The 24385-nt window shown below is 42.8% G+C and overlaps 2 protein-coding genes across 4 annotated transcripts in view; one reads left to right on the top strand and one right to left on the bottom strand.

Moving 5' to 3' along the window:
- l3mbtl2 (L3MBTL histone methyl-lysine binding protein 2) overlaps positions 1–13785 on the top strand; it is a 29053-nt gene extending 15268 nt beyond the window's left edge. The window contains exons 3-19 of one of the 3 annotated variants that reach the window (XM_034859742.1): positions 2974–3374; positions 3533–3650; positions 3746–3879; positions 6116–6191; positions 7152–7228; positions 7809–7926; positions 9678–9812; positions 10367–10455; positions 10598–10844; positions 10948–11015; positions 11616–11720; positions 11909–12056; positions 12196–12278; positions 12518–12752; positions 13003–13050; positions 13162–13326; positions 13420–13785. In XM_034859742.1, coding sequence (XP_034715633.1) covers positions 3024–3374; positions 3533–3650; positions 3746–3879; positions 6116–6191; positions 7152–7228; positions 7809–7926; positions 9678–9812; positions 10367–10455; positions 10598–10844; positions 10948–11015; positions 11616–11720; positions 11909–12056; positions 12196–12278; positions 12518–12752; positions 13003–13050; positions 13162–13326; positions 13420–13754 — 2532 coding nt within the window. In that variant the 5' untranslated portion in view covers positions 2974–3023 and the 3' untranslated portion in view covers positions 13755–13785. Of the gene's footprint in view, positions 1–2973; positions 3375–3532; positions 3651–3745; positions 3880–5160; positions 5520–6115; positions 6192–7148; positions 7229–7808; positions 7927–9677; positions 9813–10366; positions 10456–10597; positions 10845–10947; positions 11016–11615; positions 11721–11908; positions 12057–12195; positions 12279–12517; positions 12753–13002; positions 13051–13161; positions 13327–13419 lie in introns of those variants that run through there. The other 2 variants (XM_034859741.1, XM_034859743.1) reach the window with 2 other exon arrangements.
- Positions 13786–15153: 1368 nt separating this feature from the next.
- Positions 15154–23456, bottom strand: chadlb (chondroadherin-like b). The gene is made up of 11 exons (XM_034859748.1): positions 23375–23456; positions 20705–20872; positions 20430–20624; positions 19807–19962; positions 19296–19441; positions 18749–19030; positions 18419–18638; positions 17597–17870; positions 17077–17489; positions 16574–16740; positions 15154–15748 (listed from the first exon to the last, which is right to left on the bottom strand). The coding sequence occupies exons 2-11, from the start codon at positions 20870–20872 to the stop codon at positions 15448–15450; spliced, it is 2322 nt and encodes a 773-aa protein (XP_034715639.1). The 5' UTR covers positions 23375–23456; the 3' UTR covers positions 15154–15447.
- Positions 23457–24385: the final 929 nt, after the last annotated feature.

Raw genomic sequence — 24385 nt, 5'->3', positions numbered from 1 at the left:
CAGTGAGATTGTTCTAAATTGGTCAATGGTTGAGGAGTTCTCCTCCTTTGGCACAAGACAGCCCTCCGCTTTCTTCCAGCTTGACGGAATGATGCCCTTTTCCAGATCCTCCTGAACAACTTCCACAACTTCCAAAGGAGCATTGGGCATTTCTTATACATTTTGTAGGGTATACCACTTGGGCCGGGAGCAGATCCTGTTCTAGCCTTTTTCACCGCCTCTTGGACTTCCTTCCAGGATGGTTCACTGATGTTGAGCTCTTTTTCTGGGGTCTTTGTACTCTTGATGCTTGATGCTTGGGTTGGCATCCAGAGCCTGGTTTCTGGTTTCTGGAAGCGTCATTATGGGTCTCCCTCAAGAACGCCTCCACATCTCCACAGCAATGTTTTGGTTAATTGGAAGGGGTCTTTGGTGAACTGGGATCTTTTGTTCTCCCTATTCTTCCTCTTCTTCAGCGTTCTTTCTGCTCTTCGGAGTCTGCAGAGGCGATTCCGGAGTTGACTAGTCAGATCCTTGATTCCTTCCTTTTCATCAACAGGGGCTCTTTTGAATTGCTTGGTTAGAGTCTTGATTTCTCCCCTCAGACGATGAATTTCCCTTTCTCTTCTACTTGGCTGGTATGCAGGCTTGATGCTGACTTTCATCTCCCAAACTCCAAACCGCTCACTTGCCAGGTTATAGGTTATTGTTGTAAGAGTAACGACTTTCTGCTCAGCTGTCCCTGCTAGTGTTGTTTCTAGTACTTTGTCAAGATCTTGGTCTAGTTGGAACCATTCTTTGTTGTCGCTCATCTTGGGCCATTTAATTCGTTTCCTCGCAGGCTGGGGTTGGGTTCCTGGGGAGGCATCATTTGGGTCCCTCCTGAGGTCTTGAGGTGACACAGGTGCTGAGAGATCTCCAGTACTGTGGGGTGCTTCCTGCCCGGAGTTCTCCTGCGTCTCACCAGGTGCTAACACTGTGCGCTGCCCCTGTGACCCCTCTTTTCCACAGTTGGTTCGGCTTTGATGTATCTTAAGCCCTCTTTTGTTCTTACGGATCTTTCCGCAATGACACTTTACTCCCAATGCCTCCCCGGTTAATGTTGTTTGAATAAGCCGTCTCTGTGTCCATAGTTCATTCCTGGCCGTTACCATTGTGTCTGTCCTGTTGAGTCTCTCATCCTCCCCCCCTCTCGGGAGACTCTGGGGGTATTGCTCTGTATTATTTTCTGTAGCTTGAGTTGGTGCCCTCTTGCAAGTGCCGTGAATGAGGTTGCTAACCTCATTCACCCATGCCAGACTTTCCTGGAGGTCATCTGTCTTTCCAGCGTCACCAAACTTCCTTGGTTGCCACCCAGACTTTCCTGGAAGTCACTGGTTGCCCAAAGTTTCTAGATTACAAATCCATCCGAAAATGCTTCTTATCTTCATTCACCTTAAGTGAATGTAGCCTTGGCCAGGTGGGGTTGATGTCATCAGGTAGTGGGTTTGGAAGAGCTGAGAACTTCCCAGGAAGCCCTGATTTTTCAAAAAAATGATTTTTCAGAAAAATAATGTCTGAGATTTGGAGGAGTTGAGATATTTTATGTATATATAAATAAAGTCATGATACAATAGGCTATTACAAGACTAATTTCACAATAGTTCAAAAAAATAATCCACCTGCAACATAGTCTCCTGTGCATTATGTGATTGCTCTGCTGATGCAGATATCTGCAGTTATTAGGCCTACATATTTCAGCTCCCTTTTCAAGCACACAAGTAGTTGCCAATTACAACAGTAAAATTGATTATTTTGGCAATAACAGAGTAACATAGAGAAAAACAGGTATGCAGAAGTGTGTTTTCTGCAAATATAATAATATGGCAGATTGGAGTAGGTCTTTACAATAGGAAGCAGACTTATTTTTTTGTTTGTATATTTAGGCTTATATAGAATACTAATTTAACCAAGTATGGCAACCACTAAAACGTTTACTGTTACAATTACAACCACCTTTACTACTAACTTATACTCTATTTATTGGTGAATGAACCCAACATTTTCACACTCATATCACCGTATAAGTATATCGATTAATTCACTGTTACCTTCCAATTGTGCTAACACCTCAACTCCCATAATGCTTTGTGCGTAAGAGTCTCTACGATGACGTAAAAGGTAGGCGCCCACAATACAGTTGTTTGGCACAGTGCCGGGGGCTATGAAGATAAGCTAGCTAAACTTATTTCCACATCCAGATAGTTTTGCAGTCTTATGAACCATTTCCACGAGGGCCAGGATGTTATTAACCTTTATGTAAGTAGCCACTTAAAGTAATAAGAAGTGAATAACCGCTTCATAATTTGACTAATGTGCTATTAGCACTATTAGCAGTTAGCTTGCATTTAGCTAGCATGTGAGCTAGTTACACGTTTGTTTACGTTTTGACCAGCTTGTTCATAAAGTTGATAGCTTTAACAGTTAGCTTAGACAAGTGGGTTTAACAGCAAAGTTACTATTTCAGGCCTGGTAATGTTCACTTTGTGTGCACCTATTTAACAATAGTTCTGGTTTGTAGAAGTTTGTGTTGTCGAGGAATGATTCATTTTCCAATGTACATGTTTCGTTTGTAGACTCCGTGTTTAGGACTTGATATTGTTGACAAAATCAGATTTCATGATTTTCAACCAATCCAATATAGCCTAAATAATCATTTTGTCATGTATTTTCATATTGCTTATTTCAGCAAGTGTTTCCGGATGAGTAAATGTATAGAAATGGTTATTTTTATTAGCATTATCTATCAGAATGCAGCATTTAAGAAAAAAGAAAATTACACAACTTTTTTCCAGCTCTGCTAGTGCCTGCCCCTATGGACCAACGGTGTCTAGAAATGGGTGTTACCCCAAAGTAAATGATGAATCAGAATGAATTAGAAAACTGTCTGCTATGTTACTTGTTACATACAATCATCACTTTTCTCCGCAGAGCTCCTAAAACAACACCCTTCAGATTTGCATTGCATTGAGGCGTTTGTGGTCCTCTTGTGAGCAGAACACAGGATGCCTTACCACTGTGTGGCTTATGGATGCGGCAAAACTTCAGAAGATGGTGTGACGCTGTTTAAATTCCCAAAAGACATTGAGACGTTTGGCAAATGGGAGAAGCAGGTCCAGCGCAGCCGCAGCCAATGGGTCGCCTCACCCAACTCTCACCTCTGCAGCCAGCATTTTGGCAGGGAATACTTTGAGCCCAGATCACCCACGGGGACTCTAAAGCTAAAGCTTGGTGCTGCTCCTACAGTGTTTGTCCGTCCTCACTGTTCGTCATGCGATGGAGTGGGCTGTAGAAACTGCCTGCCTGCTATCCAGCGCCGGAGCATTACAGCTGAACCAAGAGACCGTACCATAAGAGTGAGTAGTTTATATTGGATCAGGAAAGTTTCCTGCAGAGAGGAAAAGCAAGTTTTTGTCATTCAGAGAGTGTTAAACAAGCCTCTTGGTTGTTTACGTTTAAAATATAAAGTCATATTCACACTTTCTATTTACCACTCTATTTTTACTCCTCTCAGGCAGAATGCAATGAAATGGCGTCATTTGACTCGGATAATAGTGATGGAGGACTTGACGAAGACCATCTGACAAGAGGTGGGATGAAGCCAGGGGAGAAAAACAAAGAAGAACGACCTGGTGAGGAACAAGAGAGAGCATGTCCAAAATGTACATTTCAATTTAAATTCCATTTGAGCATTTGTTATGCTAAAAGTATTAATTCATCTTTACAGTGGTGTGTGAGATGTGTGGCACCACCGGCAGTATAAGCACTTTCTTTTCAAAGACAAAGCGTTTCTGCAGTATATCTTGTTCACGTTCCTATTCATCAAACTCCAAGAAGACCTCCATACTGGCACGACTGCAGGTGAGAAAATATTTCAGTACACTTGTTTTCAAGCAGAGCTTTATTTTTTTACCCAAGTGATTCAACAATGCAAACTTGTGTCACAAGTTATATTGCTTTGCTTAATTAAAGGTGCTCCAGACAATGTCACACGTGTTTTAGGCTACAACATTTGTTGACACATACAGCAAATATCCCCAGAACACACTGTAAAAAAACGCGGTTTCTGTAGACAGCCCGGGGCCTACAAATGACAACAAAAACAAACGGTGCCAACCTGCACAAAGAAGCATACATAAACAGCATTCCAGCCAATAACCGAAAAGAAGGATTTGGGGTGGGGGTGGGGGGTTAGTGCACAGAAGGGAGTGGGCAGGATGAGGAGGAGGGAGGGGCGAGCTAGTCTCAATTTGTTTGAAAATACTTTGAACGTCAACAATTATTAACGTCGCCTAACATGGCTTAGAGCACCTTTAAATAATTTCACAATCTTTTGGGGAGTTGGTCCCCTTAGGTATTTTGTGATAATAAATGTCCAAAATATTCTTTGGGTTTGTTGGTTTAGATAGTTCAGTCTGGTGTGTATACTTCTGCTGTATCTGACAGTAAGTTAGTTATAGGTGACCATGTTAGTATCCAGGTGGTGTTGTTTTCCAATTTTATAGCTTCATAAATAATTTATCTTACACAAATATAGCAGATATTTGTCCACATTTGGAGAAGTAGTGACAGTGATTTCTCTCTTGACACCTCCCTTCATCTAGCTATGCTTTATTCCCAAATTCCCATCCTTCTTATCGAGGCACAGTGAAGCTGCACTTCTCTTCAGACCCTTCAATTACAGATCTGAGATTTGCATGTAATCAAAATTAGCAGAGCATATCTTGCTTAACAGGTGTGCGTGCAGAGATTAAATGAGTACATATAGCTATGAAGAACTGCAAAACAATGTGAAATAAATGTGGTCTGCCACTTCTTGTGGTCTGGCACTCCATGTTTGTGGTTTTTGTGATTTAATATTGCTTCGTTAACTAGAATACTCAGCCAAAAACAGACACCTATTTCAGTCCAGATTGTTTTTGTGTGTTTGTGTGTGTTGTTCAAAGATGATATTGTATTTTATTTAGTTGTATATGTATAGTGCCATGATTAATTACGAACAAAAGGTGGCGGTATTTACAAAAAGCTATCAATCGGAGAAAAATGGGGGAAGAAGAAGAGGAGCGCGCCAGACGAAAACATTGCACCCACAGACAGTACGTTTGCACCTTCATAAGAGGCTGTCAGCGCGCGTGTCTGACTTCTATCACGCTTTCATTTAACTTAGACGTCTGCATAATAAAACAGCTCAAATGGTTAACAAGTGTTGCGTTGATTCATGCTGGAATACTAAACGCCCGGACCTCGTCTTTCATCGGTTCCCTCTCGGCGACCCTAATAGACTGAGGCAATGGCTGCTGGCTTTAAACATGGATGTAAACACTCCGCTCCACATTCTCAACAAGCGGTTCGTGTGCCAGAAGCACTTTGATCCGGACGACTACTTCGACTGCCTGGCTGAGCCGACCCGCCGGTCCCGGCTCCTTAAGTCCACCGCCGTCCCAACTCACACCTTTGAGACACGTGACCCCCCCGCCAGTGTTAGTTACCCGAAACGAGTGGTACGTTGTAGCTGGGGTGTAGTGGTTGTTTTCGTGCCGGATGGAGCTGACGTTTAACGGCTAGGCTTGGTTTAGAGATCATTGTATTTTAATTAACACAAAGCCACCGCTGTTTTTTCTTCTTCAATTGGCCTACCTAATGCTGACTTGTCATTTGTGCACATTTTGATATAAAATTATACAATTTGGTTTGATGTAACCAGCACACTTATTTTGGTTACTAATAAGTAATTAATTAATGTGAATGTTAATTGAATATGACCCAAATATTTAAAGTACTATGGGCCTTCCATTTGTGTCCTGAATAAAGTTATATTAAATCAAAGTAAACAGCTCTTGGCATGGTCTTAATTAGCCAATTGTCTCATTTAAGATGAACGGTGTAATGCATGACAAGTAAGTAAGTAAAACAAAAAGTGTATTGGACATATGACCGGAGTTTGTGTTTTGACTAATGTTATATCTGTTTTGCCATCTAAAAGTAACTACTAGTCACTTTTTTCATTTCTGGATAATGCTGTTTGCCAATGAATACTGAACCGGCTGTATGTCAAGAGCAATGAAACTACTCTATCTTTCTTTGTGATTCTCTCCAGGGAAGACCCCCCACAAAGAAAGCCACAGTGCTGCACAAGGTGAATAAATCCCCGCCAGCCCCAACAGGACAAGATGGTGAGGCCCTTGAAAACACACACACACACACACACACACACACACACACACACACTCACACTAGGGCTGCACAGTATGTATATATATGTTTTTTTTGTACCGTGATTACAATTTCAACTGGCGCAATATGCAAATCGCGAAAGGCTGGAACATATCGCAAAGAACACTCCGAAATATTTTATTTTGGTTGAAACAAAATATTGGGCGAAAACAGCACTTTAAAATGTTAATGTCGTTCTTTTTTTTTTTTTAGTGGTGCCTTTTTAAATTCAATTCAATATTAAATAAAACAATGTTTTAAATGACATCCTTTCATTTTTTTAGTTTTTTTAAGCTGTTTATTGATCCCCTTTGGGGAGATTACAATTTTTACACTCTGTGTCCACACTTTGTTAGTTTACACACAGTCCTGAACTACACATACACACACACACACACATGCTCAGGACATATACATGCACTAATGGAGAGATGTCAGAGTGAGTGGGCTGCCAGCCAAACCAGCGCCCTGAGCGGGTGGGGGGGTACAGTGCCTTGCTCTACAGCACCTGGCAGTGCCCAGGAGGTGAAGTGGCATCTCTCCAGCCATCCATCCACACTCTGTACTTATTGGTCCATACGTGGACTTAAACCAGTGACCCTCCGGTTCCCAACCCAATTCCCTACAGACTGAGCTACTGACACCCAAAATTAAAAATTAAATTCAATAAGCAATTTGTTGTATTTCATATGAAAATTGAGAGTAGCATACAAAATGCTACTTTCAATGCAAAACTGAAAGTACATTTTAATATTTGTTTATTATGGGTGACATCGATTTATCCCACAAAGGCCAACTTTACTGGAATTTGGTGCTTTTTTGGGAACGTTTGAAGCCGCATGCAGCACATATACACACAAACATCCCCCAAAATCTTACTTTAGCTGAATGATTCCTTGGTTCTTTCCGTTCTGTAGCAGTGGCTAAAGCTTTTTCATGGGGTGCCTACTTGGAGAAGGAAACATCTCTTGCTGCATCAGTGTCCTGCTTCAGACATGTGAGTCCTATCTGCAAAGTGTAATTAGAAATTAGAGCATTCTTATTGGCCGATGCAGAGTAGCGATTTGATTCAAGGCAATATATGTTTCTTGTTTTGTGTTTTTTGACAGTGTATTGCTAACCCTCTACATATGTGATATGATTGCAAGCATAGTTTTATGGCCTGCCTCAGGTCAAGTTCTTTGTAAAACGCATACTAAGAATGAATGCCATAGAATTTTCTTTTATTATTTAGTTTGACAGTAAGTCATTATTAAAAAAAGAACATAAATGAACTACATTAAAGTAAATTTATTTTGAGGCTAAATTACGTGGCTTGGGATCGGTGCATAGACTTGTGTACTCGCACAACTGTATTTCCAACTCATTCTGAGATCTAATGATGATAAAAGGTTGGCTTTAATATTATTGCCAACATAGGTTTGAATTTAGAGGTGCACACACAGCCTTTTAAACAGTAAAAGATGAAAAACCTAGTCCAACATATAAAAAAAAAAAATCAATGCATTGCAAAACTAATAATTAAATTCTAGAAGGAAATTATATATGAACATGATCATCTTACCTAATCCATGCAGGCTCCCCTGTGTGCCCAGTGGGATGACATCATCATGGGGATGAAGGTGGAGGTTCTGAACACAAACGCTGTCCTGCCCAGTAAAGTCTACTGGATTGCTACTGTCATCCAGATTGCAGGTGTGTACATCTTGCCTGTTTTGCATGTGTTAATTTTTACAGGCCATTCCTGTATGGAATTATCTGTTTTGTGATTATGAATTCCAGCAGTTGTCACAATTTCTTATTATTGTTATTTAAGGTTCTCTGTGGAGTTTTTGGCCCCTGGTAGCACTTTGGGTCTGTTTTGTCTACGAGTTTGTCCTCCGCTTTGTTTGGCTCATACAGCCACGCGTGTGCAGCGATGCACATTCTTGCCAAACACATTTAACATCTATAATAAAACTACAGAGATAAGGCAGGCTAGCATCCTCTAAAGGCTACAGTAATTATTACATGACACACAAACGGCTGGATAAAAACCACACTGATGAGTTTGTTCTTCTAGCATACCTAGTCTGGCTATCACCAGAACAAGCTCAATCTTTTAAGGTTGAACGTTAGTCTGGGGAGTCTGATATGTATTTTCTCTGCACAAGGGGCGTGATCAACATGCATATACCAGATGACTCTGTACTCAATTGGATAGTCCTTCAACCAATCAGACCAACAATCTGGGTGACGTACTTTGCAGACAGCGGCATCGACGGGTTGCTGAGCTTCGGTGGCCGCAATGTTGGATGTAAACAAAAAGCTGCTTGTCATTGTGTTAAACCACCAATAGTGCGCCAGGTGGATAAGCCAGTTTGTTATTGGTCCCCGCAGGAAGCAGGATAGAGAAATGTACAGGTTTCCAGCCTGAGCTGCAGGGCGAAAGCAAATCGCCGGCAGATCGGGCTGGGTTTACCCAGTCCAAACATTACCAGTAGTGGGGCTAAACAATTGTCCTTATGGGGCGGGGGGGTGGAGGAAAGGCCATCGGTCACTCCACAGAAAATGTTAGTGTAGCGTGCCCAGGTGTTGTCAGTGCACCATGTACTGTACCAAAGTGTTGGACAAACATAAAGGGCGCTATCACACCTGCCTCGTTTAGTTCGGTTGAATGGCATTAGAGTTTGTTTGCCCCGCTGGTGCGATTCCTTTGGGCAGCTGAAAACATGACAATTGCACTCGGGTACGCATCTAAAGCGGACCAAATAAAAGAACCAAGACCTGCTTGGTGAGGTGGTCTTGTTTGTGGTGTGAGATTGTTTGACCATGCAAAAACTGCAATGGTGGTTTTGTGGTTAATTCGCAAGATCTCGTGGGTCCTCATGATTTCAGCTGTCAGTCATGGCCGCAGCCATTCCGGAACAAATCCGGACCTGGTGGGTATTGACGGACGGCGGAGCACGGAGCCGACACGCAAACGTTCTGCACCCGGTGGAAATTGGGGGTTATGTTAAAACAGGAAATGATGAGCGTGACAAATGCCTCGCAAAATTTGACAAAAATCTTTCAAACTGACCTTTCTCGATCTGAAATGTAGACGGATTCAGCATCTGTATGGCCTGTTTCTCGCTTAAAATGTTTTCAGACTATTTTCATTGGATTTTTTGAGGTGCAAAACCAAACCAAGCAATAATCACTCTGAGTTAACAAACTCGTCAACTGATCCGGACCAAAACAAACAAACTATAGGTGTGAAAACACCCAAAGGTCAAGCAACATTGTCGCACATTATTGTTCAAATTAATTTCGGTTAAAGGTTTACAATAAATAACCATTGGAATATAATCAAAAGTAAAGTTTTACTTTATCTTTTATCTTCTGATCCATAATCCGAAGATACTTTCCATAAAAGGTTTATCCCAAGTAACTTCACTCTCCTTCCTCCCATCCCTTGTCTCCAGGATACAAAGCCCTGTTGAGATATGAAGGCTTTGAATATGATTGCAGCCATGATTTTTGGTGCAGCCTCGTTTCGGGAGAGCTGAACCCGATTGGATGGTGCGCCATGACGAGCAAGCTACTGGTGCCACCACAAGGTGATAAGTCAAACCTGAACCTCAGCGTTCACTGGCTCCCGGCTGGCATTAGGATAGTAAACGTGACTGTCCTGGTTGGGCCAGCACTTAGATAGAATGAAGCATCAGGATTAGGACTGGGCAATATATCTAAATTGATATATGAGGCTAGATGACTTCCTTAGTTTTGGACATTGTAATATCTTAATAGGACATTAGTGTTTACTTTACAGGTTTTAAAGGCTACATTACAGTGAAGTGATGTAATTTTCCTAACCTACTAGACTGTTCTAGCTGTTCTCTTATTTGTCTTTACCCACTTTCATGACCAGTCATGATATCCACATTACTGATGATTATTTATGACAAATCTCACTATGTAAATATTTTGTGAAAGCACCAATAGCCAACCCTGCAATATCATCGCAATGTCAGTATAAAAAACAACAACGTTGTGATAAATTTGATATCTACTCATTGCCCAGCTCAAATCAGGATTAAAACAGCAAATACTGATAAAATCAAATTAGCTGTGACTGGATATGTTCTAATTTGATGACAAACTATGTTTGTAGATGTAAAGCAGAACATCCCGGACTGGAAAGAGTATCTGATGGCAAAGCTGGTGGGGGCCAACACTCTACCCGTTGACTTCTACCTGAAGGTAAAACTGAATGATTTGGCTCATAACTCATCTGGCTTGTACATGTGAAGAGTATGAGGAATTCAAATTACACAAATTGTTTAACTTCAGTGAATTATTAAATGTCTGTCCCTCTGGCGTCTTCCATCGGTCCTGTCTCTAGTTGGCAGAGAACATGAGGACCTCCTTCAGAATAGGAATGCGCGTGGAGGTGGTGGACCCCAAACACGTGAGTCGGACCCGCATGGCCGTCATAGACTCCATTATTGGTGGCCGCCTGCGGCTGGTGTACAACGACCAAAGCGACTCCCCCGAAAATACTATCTCGGATTTCTGGTGCCACATGTTGAGTCCCCTGCTGCACCCAATAGGCTGGTCCAGCACCGTGGGTCATGCTATTAAACCACCTGGTAGGTCTAGGATTTAGTTGTTTTTTTATCCATAGCAAGAAACACAAAATAAATGACATGGGTAGTAGAACACAGCATTCATTTGTTTTTTTTAATTTTATAGCAAGTGTGGATGCTGCTGCCAGTGGTTGGAAGGGTAACTGTGACAGTTCATTCCTGCTGTTTAAAAAGGTAAGACAAATGTCATTATCCAAGAAATAAATTATGAAAAAATTCAAAGAGCAAAAGTAGACTCAACAGCTGCTTTTAGCTGTATCCTTAGATATATTATTTCTTCATGACTCGATCACAAACACTTTCTAATCTACTGTCCTTCGGTGATGTTTACATCTTTACAATTTGTATGTACAAATTATATAAAAAACTGTAGCGAGGAAAGCAAATGAGGGCACACGCAGAAGGCCCTTCTCATTTTGCATCTTCATCTAATCAATCATTACACACAAGAGAAGACAATATTTCACACAAATTTAAGTGACGCTGCCACCGCTGCACAAACCCTGGGGCAAACCACCAACTGGGTTTTTTCTCGTCTGACTGGGGCCTATTTAATGACAGTAATGGCTAAAGCAACACACACACAGAACGTTGAAGGTGTGTTGTTTAGATCCTCGGCATGTGGTTGTTTGCCAGAAAACAAATTTTGTTTCAAAAGACGCAGCACAAAAAAAAAACTATTTAAACACTGCGGCTTTTGTCCAGGACCCTGTAGTCTGTAGACCCTGAATCAGTAGTCTGCAGATTTTCACGTCACCACTGTATAATTCGCAGCCCAGGTTTGTTTACATGGAGGGAGCTTTCTTTGAGGAGGGAATGAAGCTGGAGGCCATTGACCCTCTGAACCTGGGAAGCATCTGTGTGGCCACTGTACATAAGGTAAGCCAGCTGTTTTTGGTTGGTTTTGTGTGATGTGTTTGTTGGATCTTGTTTAGACATCATCAGACAGACTATACTGAACTTCTTGAATAATTAGGTGGTTATCAACTGTGTTGCCTTGTCCTAAATGCGTAACTCATACGCTGTTGTTCTGTGTGTCTGACTCTGCTGCCCTCCACTCCTCCCAGGTGCTGTTAGATGGTTACCTGATGGTGGGTATAGATGGCACCACATCTAACAACGGATCTGATTGGTTTTGTTACCACGCCTCATCTCATGCCATCCTTCCCATAGACTTCTGCAAAAAGAACTTCATCCCTCTCACAGTACCTCTAGGTAAATCTAAACATACCTCCATTCCATCTGTGCTGCAGATCACTGCTGTGACTCCAGTCCTTGTGCACTTTCTGCTGAAAAAATAACTCTAGCAGTATACTGTTAATGGAAATACTTTCTGATTTCTCTGTCTTGGCAGGTTATGACTCTCAGACCTTCACCTGGGACAAATATCTGAAGGATACCAAGGCTAAATCTGCACCGGCAAAACTGTTTAACGCTGTAAGATAAAAAGTCCAACCCTTGTGTAGTATTTGAAGCTGTGCTTTCTGTTTGGAGACATAGCACTTAGTCACAACTTCAACATAATGGGAAACCAAGACAGTCATTTTTCTGAACACATCTTTAAATGTATACATGCAAATACTACACAATCTTTCTATTAGTTTGGGTTTTTTTTTGCGCAGAAGAAGCAACTTTATGAAACAGCATATGAAACGCAGTTGTTTTATTTTCCTCAGGATTACCCGGGTCATGGCTTCTCCCCCAACATGAAGCTGGAGGCGGTGGACTTGATGGAGCCGCGGCTGATTTGCGTGGCCACCGTGAAGCGCTGCGTGGGGCGCCTGCTGCTTATCCACTTTGACGGCTGGGAGGATGAGTTTGACCAGTGGGTGGACCACCAGTCCCCAGACATCTACCCGGTCGGCTGGTGCGATCTCATGGGCTACCAGCTCCAGCCGCCTCCAGGACTCGGTAAACGCCCCATTTAATAGCAGTACCCCTTGCGTTTCTTTTAGAGTTAATGTTGTGCCAGGGATTTTAATTTGGATTGACCTGCAAATTAGATCATTGGTGGAAATAAAGACCAAATTAGGTAGAAAGCGGTCCAGTTTGCCTCTCTAACCTCAGGTCCTCCACTGTCCCAATACCAACTGGTGGTCAGTGCTGTGTAGATGTTTTTGACCTTGAATAAAAGTAATGGGTGCTTCATTCTGTTTTCCAGTTGATTTAATGGAAGGCCATGCAGCACAGAACAAAAAAGGAAGAAAGAGTAAGTTTTGACTCAGAAATGTATACTTGGAGTCAGATTAGTCAACATATTTAGTGTTTTCTCCCATCTGATGGTTATATAACAATTATTTCACTTCCTTGTTTGGTTTAGGAAAGAAGAATGCAAAGAAGAGGCTCTCTCAGGACCAAGCTAAAGATGATGCTGGTCAGCAGCCTGAGGCCGCTGCCACTAACGGTCCTCCAGGGCTGGAAGGTTGCAGTCTCGCTCCAATAGTGCCTCTCATCCAGCTCAAAACGGAGCCAGAGGAGCATGAGAGTAAGTACACAAACCTGTACAACATGCTGTTCTCTTTTCTCCTTTTTCATGACACAATTTTGGTAATTTGCTGACTTAATTCTGTCTCTGTAGTCTTTGCTGTGCAGGTGAAAGTGGAGGAGGTGGAGATGGAGCTGGAGACCCCCATTGAGGCTCCACACAACCCTCAACAAGTCCCTCTGGGTATAATCAAAAAGGAGTCAGGAGGGCAGCGGAGTAAGTCGGCACCGCATCGTTCGCCAAAGCAGAGCAGCTTGGAAAACGTAGCGTGTGAAATGACGGAGCAGAGTGAAACTGCAGCAGGAAGAAGGGAAGACTGTGGATCTTTGGAAGAGAGCTCCACTGGAGAAAGCAACATGGAGCAGAGCCAAGGAGATGACAGTGAGAGCAATACAGGGCAAAGAGATGATGACTCAGTGATGGAGTAAAATAAGTGGTTAAAAAAAAAACTATTGTGGTAAACAAAAACCCCACTGTAGACGAAATAAGACAAACAGCAGGCTGGGATATTTAGAGCAACAACATCAGCAGGGAGAGCTAGTGCAATTTTTAATGTCTGCTGGTTTAAAGTTATGATTAACATTTCAGACCTGGTTGATATGGACAACACACTTGAGAATAGTTTTTTAGGGTAATCAAATACCCAAAAAATGTTCAAAGGAAGGACTAGGAGTTTATTACCTTGCAGAGGAGCTGGAGGTATGCAGCATGTCTCCTGCTGCTCTTCATGTTACCGCTCACTGTGGCTGCTCACTCTTGTTTTGAAGTTGCACTTTTAATCAAAACTGGCATTAGCATTAATACAGCTCTGATACAGCTGTGGAAGAGTCAACAGTAAGTGAGGCTGACATCGGTGACGCTGCATTACGTACATGTACAGTATGTTTCCTGCAAATGTTCTGGGTTTAGATTAGGCAATTTGCATATGGGTCACAAGGACCAGTTTAGCCAGTTGTAAACGACCTCACTTTCTCTCATGTTCCACTATACAGGGACATTTGTGCAGCATTGATTGGGTTCAACTTCTAACATGATTTCTCATTCTAACATCCAACCTGTATCACTGAAAATCCTTCTGGGTTGACATAACAAATGTAAGAAATGTTTGTTTTATTTTTTTACCAGTTTTATATACAGAATTTTTTTGTTGTAAATACGAAATCATAGGAAGCAAAAACTACTGTTTATTGATTTAAATGTTGCCTCAATGTATTTAGTTCATTACATTGTGCCGTTATGGTGTAGTGTAACTAGCATGAAGCCAGAGATTATCTGAAACTAATGACGGTCACTTTATTCGCCTTCATGAGATGCTACTAAAACTTTCAACAAAGCGGCTTGACAATCTGGTGATGTGTATCTAATGTTGTGAATGTGAAGCAGGGCAGTGCTGACAGAGTGCTCAGTCAGTGCAGTGTTTTCCACTGCATGGTACCTGCTTGCTTCGACTCTTCTCGCCTTTTCTGGCAGCTGCTAAAAGGTACTTTAAACATTTTTTTTTTTAGTAACACCTCAGTTGAGGTTCTGAGCGAGCTAAGGTGATGTGAAGATCTGTAGACTACTGATTGGTTGGAGAGAATTGTCACTATTCACTGGGTCAGAAAGGGGGTCCTAACCAAACACGCTGTGTTTAAATAGTCTATCAAGTGTTTTTTTTTCTTTTTGTTGCTGCCTCCAGCTTCTTTTGAAACTATTTGTGTGATCTGGCTTTGGCAACAGCCACATGCCCAGAATCAAAAGCAACACACCTTGGACGTTCTGTGTGTGTGTTGCGTTAAGTCACGACCGTTTCCTGCCATGGCGACCAGCCATGCTCACCTTACGAATGAGGCGGTGCTAATCTGCTATGGAAAATGGAGGAGGGCGCACCTTGGGCGAGGGGAGTCGAGCAGGTACCATTAATGAAAAAACGCCATAGGTTCCCTGGATTTAAAACATCTTTGACCTTATTCAACTCTACTGATTGAACAGAAATGATGAAACACTGCAAACAAAATGGCTGATGGGAAAACCGACTGGCAGGAGATGTGAAGCAGCCCCAGAAGGTTACAGTTTGAGAGTTGAGTCCATGGTTGACCTCAAGGAGGTTGTCTAAGAACATGATTACTAACGGGAGGAGGTTCAGGCCATACTGCGTCTCTTGGTGGTTTTCTTGACTGCTGCCGGTTTTGTGTTTGGCCTTTTGCGAAGTTTGGGCTTGGCTTTCATCATTTTGACATGCCGAAGCCCGTTAAGATGCATCGGTTTGGGTTTGGTTGCCTTGGGCGCCTTGGCTGGCTTTGGGTTGGCTGTAGGGGGGGAGGGTAGGCTTTCGCCCCCGGGACAGGCCTTGAAGACGTGGACATCCTTTACCCTGCGGCCAGTTAGCTCAGGGGGATTGGCACAGGTGGCTCGTACCTTGAGATTGACTTTCTCAATCCACCTAGATGAAGATAAAATCAAATTACACCCTTAGTAAATCATCTCAAATGAGTAACTAGTGGCAGTAGTAGCTAAAATATAACAAGGGAATCGCTACAACTCATGTCAACAAGTGTTCCCTAGATTTTGCTAACATTTTCCCAGTTGGTGCTGCATTGTTGACCACTGACTTACAGAAACACAGCCGACGATCATTCAAATGTGTTGAATGGTTAGAAACTTTTCCTAAATATAGAAAATTCAAGCATGCATGTAATAAACTTTGCCAATGTCCACAATGTGCTTTCAGTTTAGGTTGTAGTCGCCCATTGGTTTCAACAGCGTAACTTAAATTGGTCAAAAATGTTGTGTGCCATTGTCAGTAACAAGTAAACCAATTCAAGTCAAGCAGGCCTATGTTTTGAGCTCTTGTACAAACTGTAGTGAGGAAAGTAATGCGTAATTGAAGAGCTTTGGGGTGTCCTTTGTTATCGTAGCCTCCATGTTTTCACACACCTGATGCTTCAGGCTATGCCCAACAGTTCATGGCAGTATTGCAACAAGTTGTTATGCCAATAAAAAAGGAAAAAAGAACACGCATTCTGACCATGTGAACGCTGGCAGTTGGAAAAACAACGGAGTCACGGGGCGGTCCCTGATGTTCCCAGGTGGCATGCACGGACCATTAGTCCTGCCCTAACAGCAGCAGTACTAACTGGGAACTCTTTAAGATGTTAATCAGTCCGTCTAACCACACCTACACAGTTCTGGAGGAGGCCCAATCAGCCACATTAACTGGAAACACCTGTGTGGTTGCTCAAACCCCAGTGAGTTGGGAAAGCCTTACATGCGTAGTGGCAGCAGAGGGCAGTCACACATCAGAGGGTTGTCGGCAAGGTTAATGACCTCCAAAGAAGTGAGGGGGTGGAGGTCGGGCACCTCTTCCAGCTGGTTGCCCTCCAGGAAGAGACTCCTCAACCCAGGACCCAGACCTGCCAGGGAGTTTTGTGACATCTAGAGTAAGACAAAGAACATTTTTTAAATGACCTATGTGAAAGGATTTATTGCTGATCCTAGCAGATGGGCAGGTTAGAGAGAAAGAAGACGAAAGTTAGAAAAAGAAGGTTCTAGGCCTGTTGTTTAAGAACCAAAAAAACTTGTTTAACTTAACAACAATTTATCAACTGTTTTGGCGCTATCGGGGCATATAAAATGTTATTGCACTTAAAGTGCTGATGTGTTGTATGCATGTGTGTCCTGCATAAGTACTATATATTCAGGACTGAATTAGTACTTGTATTCAGCATGCTGTCTGAAAAGTGTACTAGGTCCCATGAAGAGCCCCCTCACCTTCTCCAGTCCCATGTTATCCAGATACAGCTCCTTCAGTGACCTCGCCAATGGTCGGAACACATTTGGCCCCACCCAGCGAATTGAATTCCCAGACAGCCTCAGGTCTCTGAGGTTTCCCGCCCTGCTCAGCGCTTCAGCGGGCACCTCCTTCAGCTTGTTTCCTCCCAGGTGGAGCGTATCGAGGTCACTGGCCTGGTCCAGGGCTCTGGGTGATACATGATCAATGGCGTTCCCGGTGAGATAGAGGGCTCTGAGGCTTTCCGCCCCGGTCAAGATGTCTGGCTCCAGCTTGGGGATGGAGTTGTTCTCCAAGTGAAGCGCCAGCAGGCTGGGCACCAGTTTGAAGGCTCCTTTTGGGAAACTGCTGAAGCGGTTCTTCTCCAAGTGAAGGTAAGTCAGCTGAGGCAGGCCTGAGGATTTAGATGATAGAAATTCCAATTTAAGTATCGAGACACAAGTCAGAATAGTGCTACAAAAAAGGCCTTTTCTACTCATTTTTATTTAGCATTTAAAAGACCTTTAAAGGCGTCTGGGCTGAGGGAGGTGAGGTCGTTCTCCGACAGGTACAGGTAGATCAGTCCCTTCATTCCACTGAAAGCCCCACCCTCCACCTCCACAATCTTGCAGCGCTGCAGATGTAAGGACACGACCTGGGCAACGCCAGGGAAGCTGTTGCTAGGGATGTAGTGGAAGTGGTTCCCACGCAGGTCGAGGAGACGCGTGTTGGGAGAAAAACCCCGAGGAACTTTGGTGTGAGCACGGTTCTCACACGAGGAGTGGTGTGTCTCAGCCTGAAGACGGAGGTCATGGAAATGTAATGGATAGCTAGGACAAATATTTTCATATTCATATTTTTGTTCCACTCTCCCTTTGACATTATGTTAAAGTAGTTTTCATCAGCTACAATTGCGCTAGGGCTTCATATTTAGCATACAGATATGAAACATGCATGAAAGCAAGGTAAAAAATAGGCTACCTTATATATTATGTTTTTGTGTCAGTTCAAAAAGCAAGAGTGAGAATGCTAGCATTAGAGTCATTCTTGGAAACGTGAAATAGTATAAGTAGTAGTAGAGTTGTACGATTTAGAAAATGTCGCGATTCGATTCAAAACCGATTCACAGTATGTCAATTTAGTTACTTTTCGTATGTATATTTGTGTGTGTGTGTACTGTATATTTTAACATCCTTTTATGATGTATGTTGTGTGTGATGTCTATCATGTAATTGCAGTAGACATGCAAAAAAAAGAAAATTGCACACCCCTAATAAGTAGACAAAGACTGAGTGTCCGCACACTCCAAAAGTAAATTACAAAACTTTGCACAGCCCCACTCACCTCGCAGACACAGTTGGCAGGACACTTGACTTTGTTCTCTGGCTCTTGCGTGGGTGGTGGAGTGACCCTGCTTGCCTCCTCGAACTCGGCCTTCAGCATGGCCTCCTGGCTCTGACAGCGCAGCTCTGCGGGGTAAACAGCCTCCAGGTTCTCTCCTGACAGATGGGCCGGTCCTCCACATGTCCCAATTAGCTTCACCTTGTTCCGGATTGACCACTCCCTGTACTCAGGAAAAAAAAAAGGCGATTTGTACCTTTTGGTTTGACGTGATTAAAACTCTGTGGCTTGGCCGTCAGCCGGTAGCCCGAAATCCGCAAATGCCTGCTGTACCTGAGTGGACGCAGGTAGCAGTTGCAGTAGATGGGGTTCCCTGCCAGGTTGAGGCGTGCCAGCTGGGGTGAACCTTCAGAGAAGGGCTGGATTACGCGCAGCTGGTTGTGGCTGATGTCCAGGTGGATGAGGTTGTGGGATTTCGATACAGCTGTGTTGTCCATGTCTTGCAGGGACATGTGGTCCAGGAAGAGGTGGGTCAGTTTGGCCATGGACACCACCTCCTCTCCGAGGTAAGTCATCGGGTTGTAGCTCAGTTCAAGACGGGTCACCTCTGGCAGTCTGCATGGATACAGAGAAGTTTGGAAATTTCCAGTTTATTATTCAAATATAACTATGTTATAGCTGTCAGATGTATTGACCTTCCAAGACACCAGGCAACTGTGATGTTAACCAATGGCTCTTAGCCTTGCTAGTGGTTTAGCCCAGCGCTACACTTTGCCTTAGCTGAGCTGCTAGCATGGCTGTAGACTTTTATTCTTGTTTGCTCATAGTGAAACAACTAGTAATTTCCACTGCCACTGTAACCCAGATAGTGGTCCTGTACCTGGTCATGGTCTCAGTGGGGAAGAACTGCAGCTCGTTGTGGTCCAGACTGAGACGGGTGAGCGTGTACAGACTGGCGAAGGCCTCGGTGTCCAGGTAGTTTAGGGAGTTGTGACTAAGACGAAGCCATTTGATGTTCTGCAAGCCCTGGAAGGAGGATAGGTGGGCTGTTTTATTATGAGTAATATTTCTGTATTGTAGTTAGATCCGTTGTGACTGGTCATATCTTTCTCTCTTTGAAGAGATTGACCAGTCATGGCGGATCTAGACCCAGGTTATGTCTTTTTAAAAGGACGTTTTTTTCCTCACACCAAATGCATGCACTCGGGGGACTTGGTAAATTATACAATGTGGTCTAAAATTACTCCATAAAGTGTCCTAAGATAACTGTCTGTAATGGATCTACCATTTAACAGTGATTGAGTTGAATTGCATTTTGAATTAATATTCCAAAAACGGAGAACATTTTGCATTTCTTCAAGCCAACTTTTCAATTTGAGATGTTTTGCTACCTGGAAGGCCATGTTGGGGATGTAGACCAGTTGGTTGTGTGTAAGGGAGAGCAGGTTGAGGAAGCCGAGCTGAGAGAACGCTCCCGGCTGGATCTCTTCCACGCGATTACGGTCGATCATGAGCTGCTTCAGCGAGGACAGGCCGTCAAATGACTCCTGGACTCGCCAAACACAAAGAGAGACAAAAGGTTTTCCTGTGCTGCACAAAAAATATGTTTGGTAGTGGGAAGTAGATTTTATTTAACAAGGAGGAACAAGGCAGAGTTAAAGGTCCCATATTACGCCTATTTTTTAGGTTGATACTTGTAATTTGAGTTTCTACTAAAGCATGTCTCCATGATTTAATGTTAAAAAGGAACATTATACAGTATATACAGTATATACACAACTATTAGTATAATTGTGACATCACAACCGTATAGTACTGACGGCTCGTTTTAAGGCACTGAATTTTTCTTTAGATTGAGCGATTACAACTTCCCCGGTATTAATATTGCACCTCAACTTGCTTCCTAATGAACAAAGACATAGAAAACTCAACTTTTACAATATGGGACCTTTTAAAATGCAAACAAAATGTGATAAGGCTGTGAGAACTGGATTTGAAGCGTGTGTGTGACGACCTGGTAGAGCACGTCAATGTTGTTATTGGCCAGGTTGAGGAAGACCAGGCGGCCGAGGCCGCGGAAGGCCCCCTCCTTCACCCTGCGGATGTTACAGCGCTGCAGCGACAGGTGAGTCAGGTAGGGAGTGTTTTTGAAAGCCCCAGTGGGAAGTTCCTGGATGTTGTTGCCTCGTAGATCTAATTTCACTGTGATCTGTAAAGAAAGGAGATGAGACATCAGATGGAAACTAAATATACCCTAGAAATGTTGGCATGTGTGTGTGCAAAAGAGACCTCGTCAATAGGAGGAATTTGAGTCAGGTTCTTGTTGACGCAGGTCACAGTGAGCTGGATCTGGTCACAGACGCACTGCTGTGGACATTTTGCTGTGTATGCTGCAGGGATGCAGAGGAGGCTGAGCAGCAGGACCCAGAGGGCGTCAGGACAGAGCTGGGAGAACATCTGAGACGGGGAATAACAGCTTTTACTTCATTCACATTAATGTACGTATTAGGAATTCAGGTTGAAAGGCTCTTGACACCCACACAGGTCTGTTAATCTGGCAGATTAGACCTCTTCCCAGGACTGTGTGGGTGTGCACAGACTGATTGATAGATGTCTTCCTGAGTCTCTAGTGAGCTGTGTTGCTCCTGTTATGGCAGGACAAATGACACCTTTTTCAGTCTTATTGGTAGGAAATATTTGCGGCCTAAAAAACATTCGCATCTGAGCTCCGGCCCACTTTCAACCTGAGCAAAGTCTCATCAGCCAGAATAACCGCGAGTGGGTGTGAGGGTTTAAAAGTCTTTACTGTGGTTCCTCTTGACCACGGGCACAGTAAATCAAAAAGTGAAGATTTTTCCATTAACACCTAAAGGGCTGCCAGCAGTTTAATCAGAATCACAAATACTTTATTGATCCCCCAAGGGAAACTTAGATTTCTTTAGATGTGAGGTACCCTAATAGATGATTGATCATTCATTCATTCATTCTTTCATTCATTCATTCATTTATTGACTCACTCACAGTTCACTTACTTGGCCATGGAAGTGTCTACAGAGGAAACACTGAAACAACATCATTCACTCATTCACACTGCTGAACTGTGTTCAACAGTGCTTGACCCTGTGGAGTTGATTTGAAATGACCTGTTTGTTGTCTAGTATAATTTCCCTACCAATCAGCTGTTTTTTAACCTTGTTGGCTTGTGAACCCTTCAAAAAAAGCAGTGTCTGGTTGCTGGCGCTTGTCAAGTTTCAGATATCAACAAGTTGTTTCCCCTCACCATAAATGTCCAATTTAAATCTGTTGTCTGAGAAACTGTCCAAGGCCCAAAGACATCAAATGATTACAAATTTCACACACAAAAATAAGCAGACATTCGTTTTTATTCTTGTTCCCGTGCATCCTCTCACAGCCCATCAGATTTTTCTTGTGATTCTTTGATTGGAGCCCGACCACATCAAACACACACCTCACATACATTAATGCAACATTATTTATAATCTAATAATGTCCTATATAACATAACAGTTACAGAGGGACTTTCTTCTGCAGCATGAGTAGTTTTATTATTGTTACATTAAGTAGGCTACATTTAGCTGATAATACTTCTACACTTTAATTTTAAATCTTGAAGGCGGGACCTTGTTATTGAGTGTCTTTACTTGAGTAAAGGCTCTGAGCGTACTTCTACTACCTGCCTATAGTAGTAGTAACAGCAGGAAGAATGTGTGCCCGTGCAGGTAAAATCATAATATAGAGGATGCCAAGCTCAGAAACAATGAAACAGAAACAAGGGGCTCCTAAAGAATACCTGAACATGTATCACACTCTAGAGAGAATTCTGTGTGTGTCACATTGTTTTACATTTCCTTACAAAAGCTCACTTTGTCAAACAACAATATTTCCATCATGTACTTTGGGTGATTAGTGTTATTTTGCTCAGATTGGGCTGCCCCAGTCTTCACTGGAATGCCTTAAAACCACATTCCCATGTCGGATCAACAATCTTGATCCGCAGGAATGGACGTGAAAAGCTTCACAGCTCCACACTCTGAAATTTGGAGTCTCAAAATGTTGGCACGTGCAAATGTGCCATGCTTAAACTTTTCTGTCAAAGAATTGCTGCGTCAAATCGTATCATAGATGGACCTGACGGAGACCCAGGACTGAATAAATTAGAGCATATAGGAAATACGGTTAAATGTAATTTGTTATACTGGAATTCCAGCTGACTATACAGTATTCTCTATTATATTTTAGCAGCATACCACGTTGTGTTCCTAGACCCCTGAGCAGAGAGGGGCCAAGAAACTAGAGACGGAGGAATTTTGTCCGCGTCCCCCCCGGGGATCAACAGTCCAGACCGCAGAGGAGCTGCGCCGCGCCGGCCAGCACAAAGACGCACAGTGTCTGTCCCAACCGGTGTTGTGCCAAAACGCGCTTCCCTTAGAAAAAAAAACGTTGGCCCTGGCCAGGAACGGTGAGAAAACTTCTCCATCAGCTCTGAACGCTTTCTACCAAAAAGGACCTTGCAACATTTTTTCCTATTTTGTACATTATGTAAATATTGTTATGTGCGTAAACAGGGATGTTGGTTTAATTACTTTTTGGGAATGCAAAAAAAATCCTAAAATGTTATCTAATTATCAAAATACCAGCTTTGTACTTTTTTTCAATTCGCGCACTTAATGACAACGAAGAAAATATCAAGTCTTCAGTTCAATGCGATACAATGTGAAAATTATTTTCTTTCTTTTGAAGCTAAAATGCCCAAAATAATACACAGCTTGTGATTTGATAATTAAGCAGTTTTGGTATTGAAGTTAAACTCTAAAGTTCTGTGTCAAAGTGTTTATCTGTCACCATCACATTAACATAAATGTTTATAATCCAACCATTTGACAAATTGACAGTAAGTGTGCCTAGTGTAGACTTAATTTTTGTATTTTTTTAACTCACCGTGCTTTCGTCCAGCTGCTGGTCTCTTACTGGTTGCAGACTCTCACGGTCTCTGCTCCCTCTGCTGCTCTCCCCCCGGCGGTCCCCCCTCCAAAACAAACTCCGTTTATCCCTTCATTCACTGACACTCCCGCCTCCATAGACACAAACACACCTCCACCTCCCACCTCTGGAGTCTGCATACTGCTCTGTTAAAGGAACAGTTCGCTTCACAGTAAAGATATTAATCTAATTCACCTCACCGTCATGCCTGTTCAATCTCCACTGAAGTTGGAAGATTCATCCCAGTTATTCTATTATTCTGCTTTAAAAAAGTCCCTTTCCTGACAATAAAAATGCCGTCCACACGGTGTGTCATACAGAAGAATATCTAAATGCCATAAAAGTCTAACCCATCCTTACCCCATTTCCCTTAAATGCTCCCTCTCGTCAGCAACACGTTGCAAGTGTATGAGGCAACGTCAGAAACTGGACTAGTCATGTAAGGGCATAGTTTTCATTTAGACTGCATCAGGTGAAAGTGATTCTGGTCCGCCTGAGCTCTGCAACGTTATGACTGGGCTCAGTGCACGGAGATGCACACACACACACAAACACATGCTGTGTATTCAGGCTTGCAAGTGTGTGTGGTGCTCCAGCATGCAGCTCTTTCCAGCTCAGTCTGATGCACACAGCACTCTGACTTGACCTCCTGAGCAGCGGTGTGATGATTGTGATTATACCTACTGCCCTCAAAGTGGCCTTACTCTTGTTACTTTTTTTTTTAAAGCAATGCCAAAAAACTACAGTGTGTAATTCATCCTATCATCAAAACGAGTCAACTCTGTATTTTTGACCAATTTATTTTGATATAGATTGCAGGTTTATTTGCTCAGTATGATTTACATGAATACTTGGGCTTTTAGTTTGCACTCCATAACATTTTCACAGCATCAAATATCACAGCATGTGAGATGTAAGCCCGAAAATACAGACAATCTGTAGCTGTGCGTTGAATTTCAACCATTCTTT

Source organism: Etheostoma cragini, chromosome 21 (genome assembly GCF_013103735.1).
Source record: "Etheostoma cragini isolate CJK2018 chromosome 21, CSU_Ecrag_1.0, whole genome shotgun sequence".
NCBI lineage: Eukaryota > Metazoa > Chordata > Actinopteri > Perciformes > Percidae > Etheostoma > Etheostoma cragini.
This window is presented reverse-complemented; position numbering and strand designations above follow the sequence as displayed.

Excerpts from the sequence above, each read along its gene's own strand:
- chadlb (XM_034859748.1), bottom strand. The coding sequence starts at position 20,872 with ATGTTCTCCCAGCTCTGTCCTGACGCCCTCTGGGTCCTGCTGCTCAGC. Across the intron at positions 16,741-17,076 it reads ATAACATGGGACTGGAGAAG|ATGTCACAAAACTCCCTGGC; the intron begins GTGAGGGGGCTC and ends GTCTTACTCTAG. Across the intron at positions 15,749-16,573 it reads CCTCTGCTGCCACTACGCAT|GTGGATTGAGAAAGTCAATC; the intron begins GTAAGGCTTTCC and ends ATCTTCATCTAG.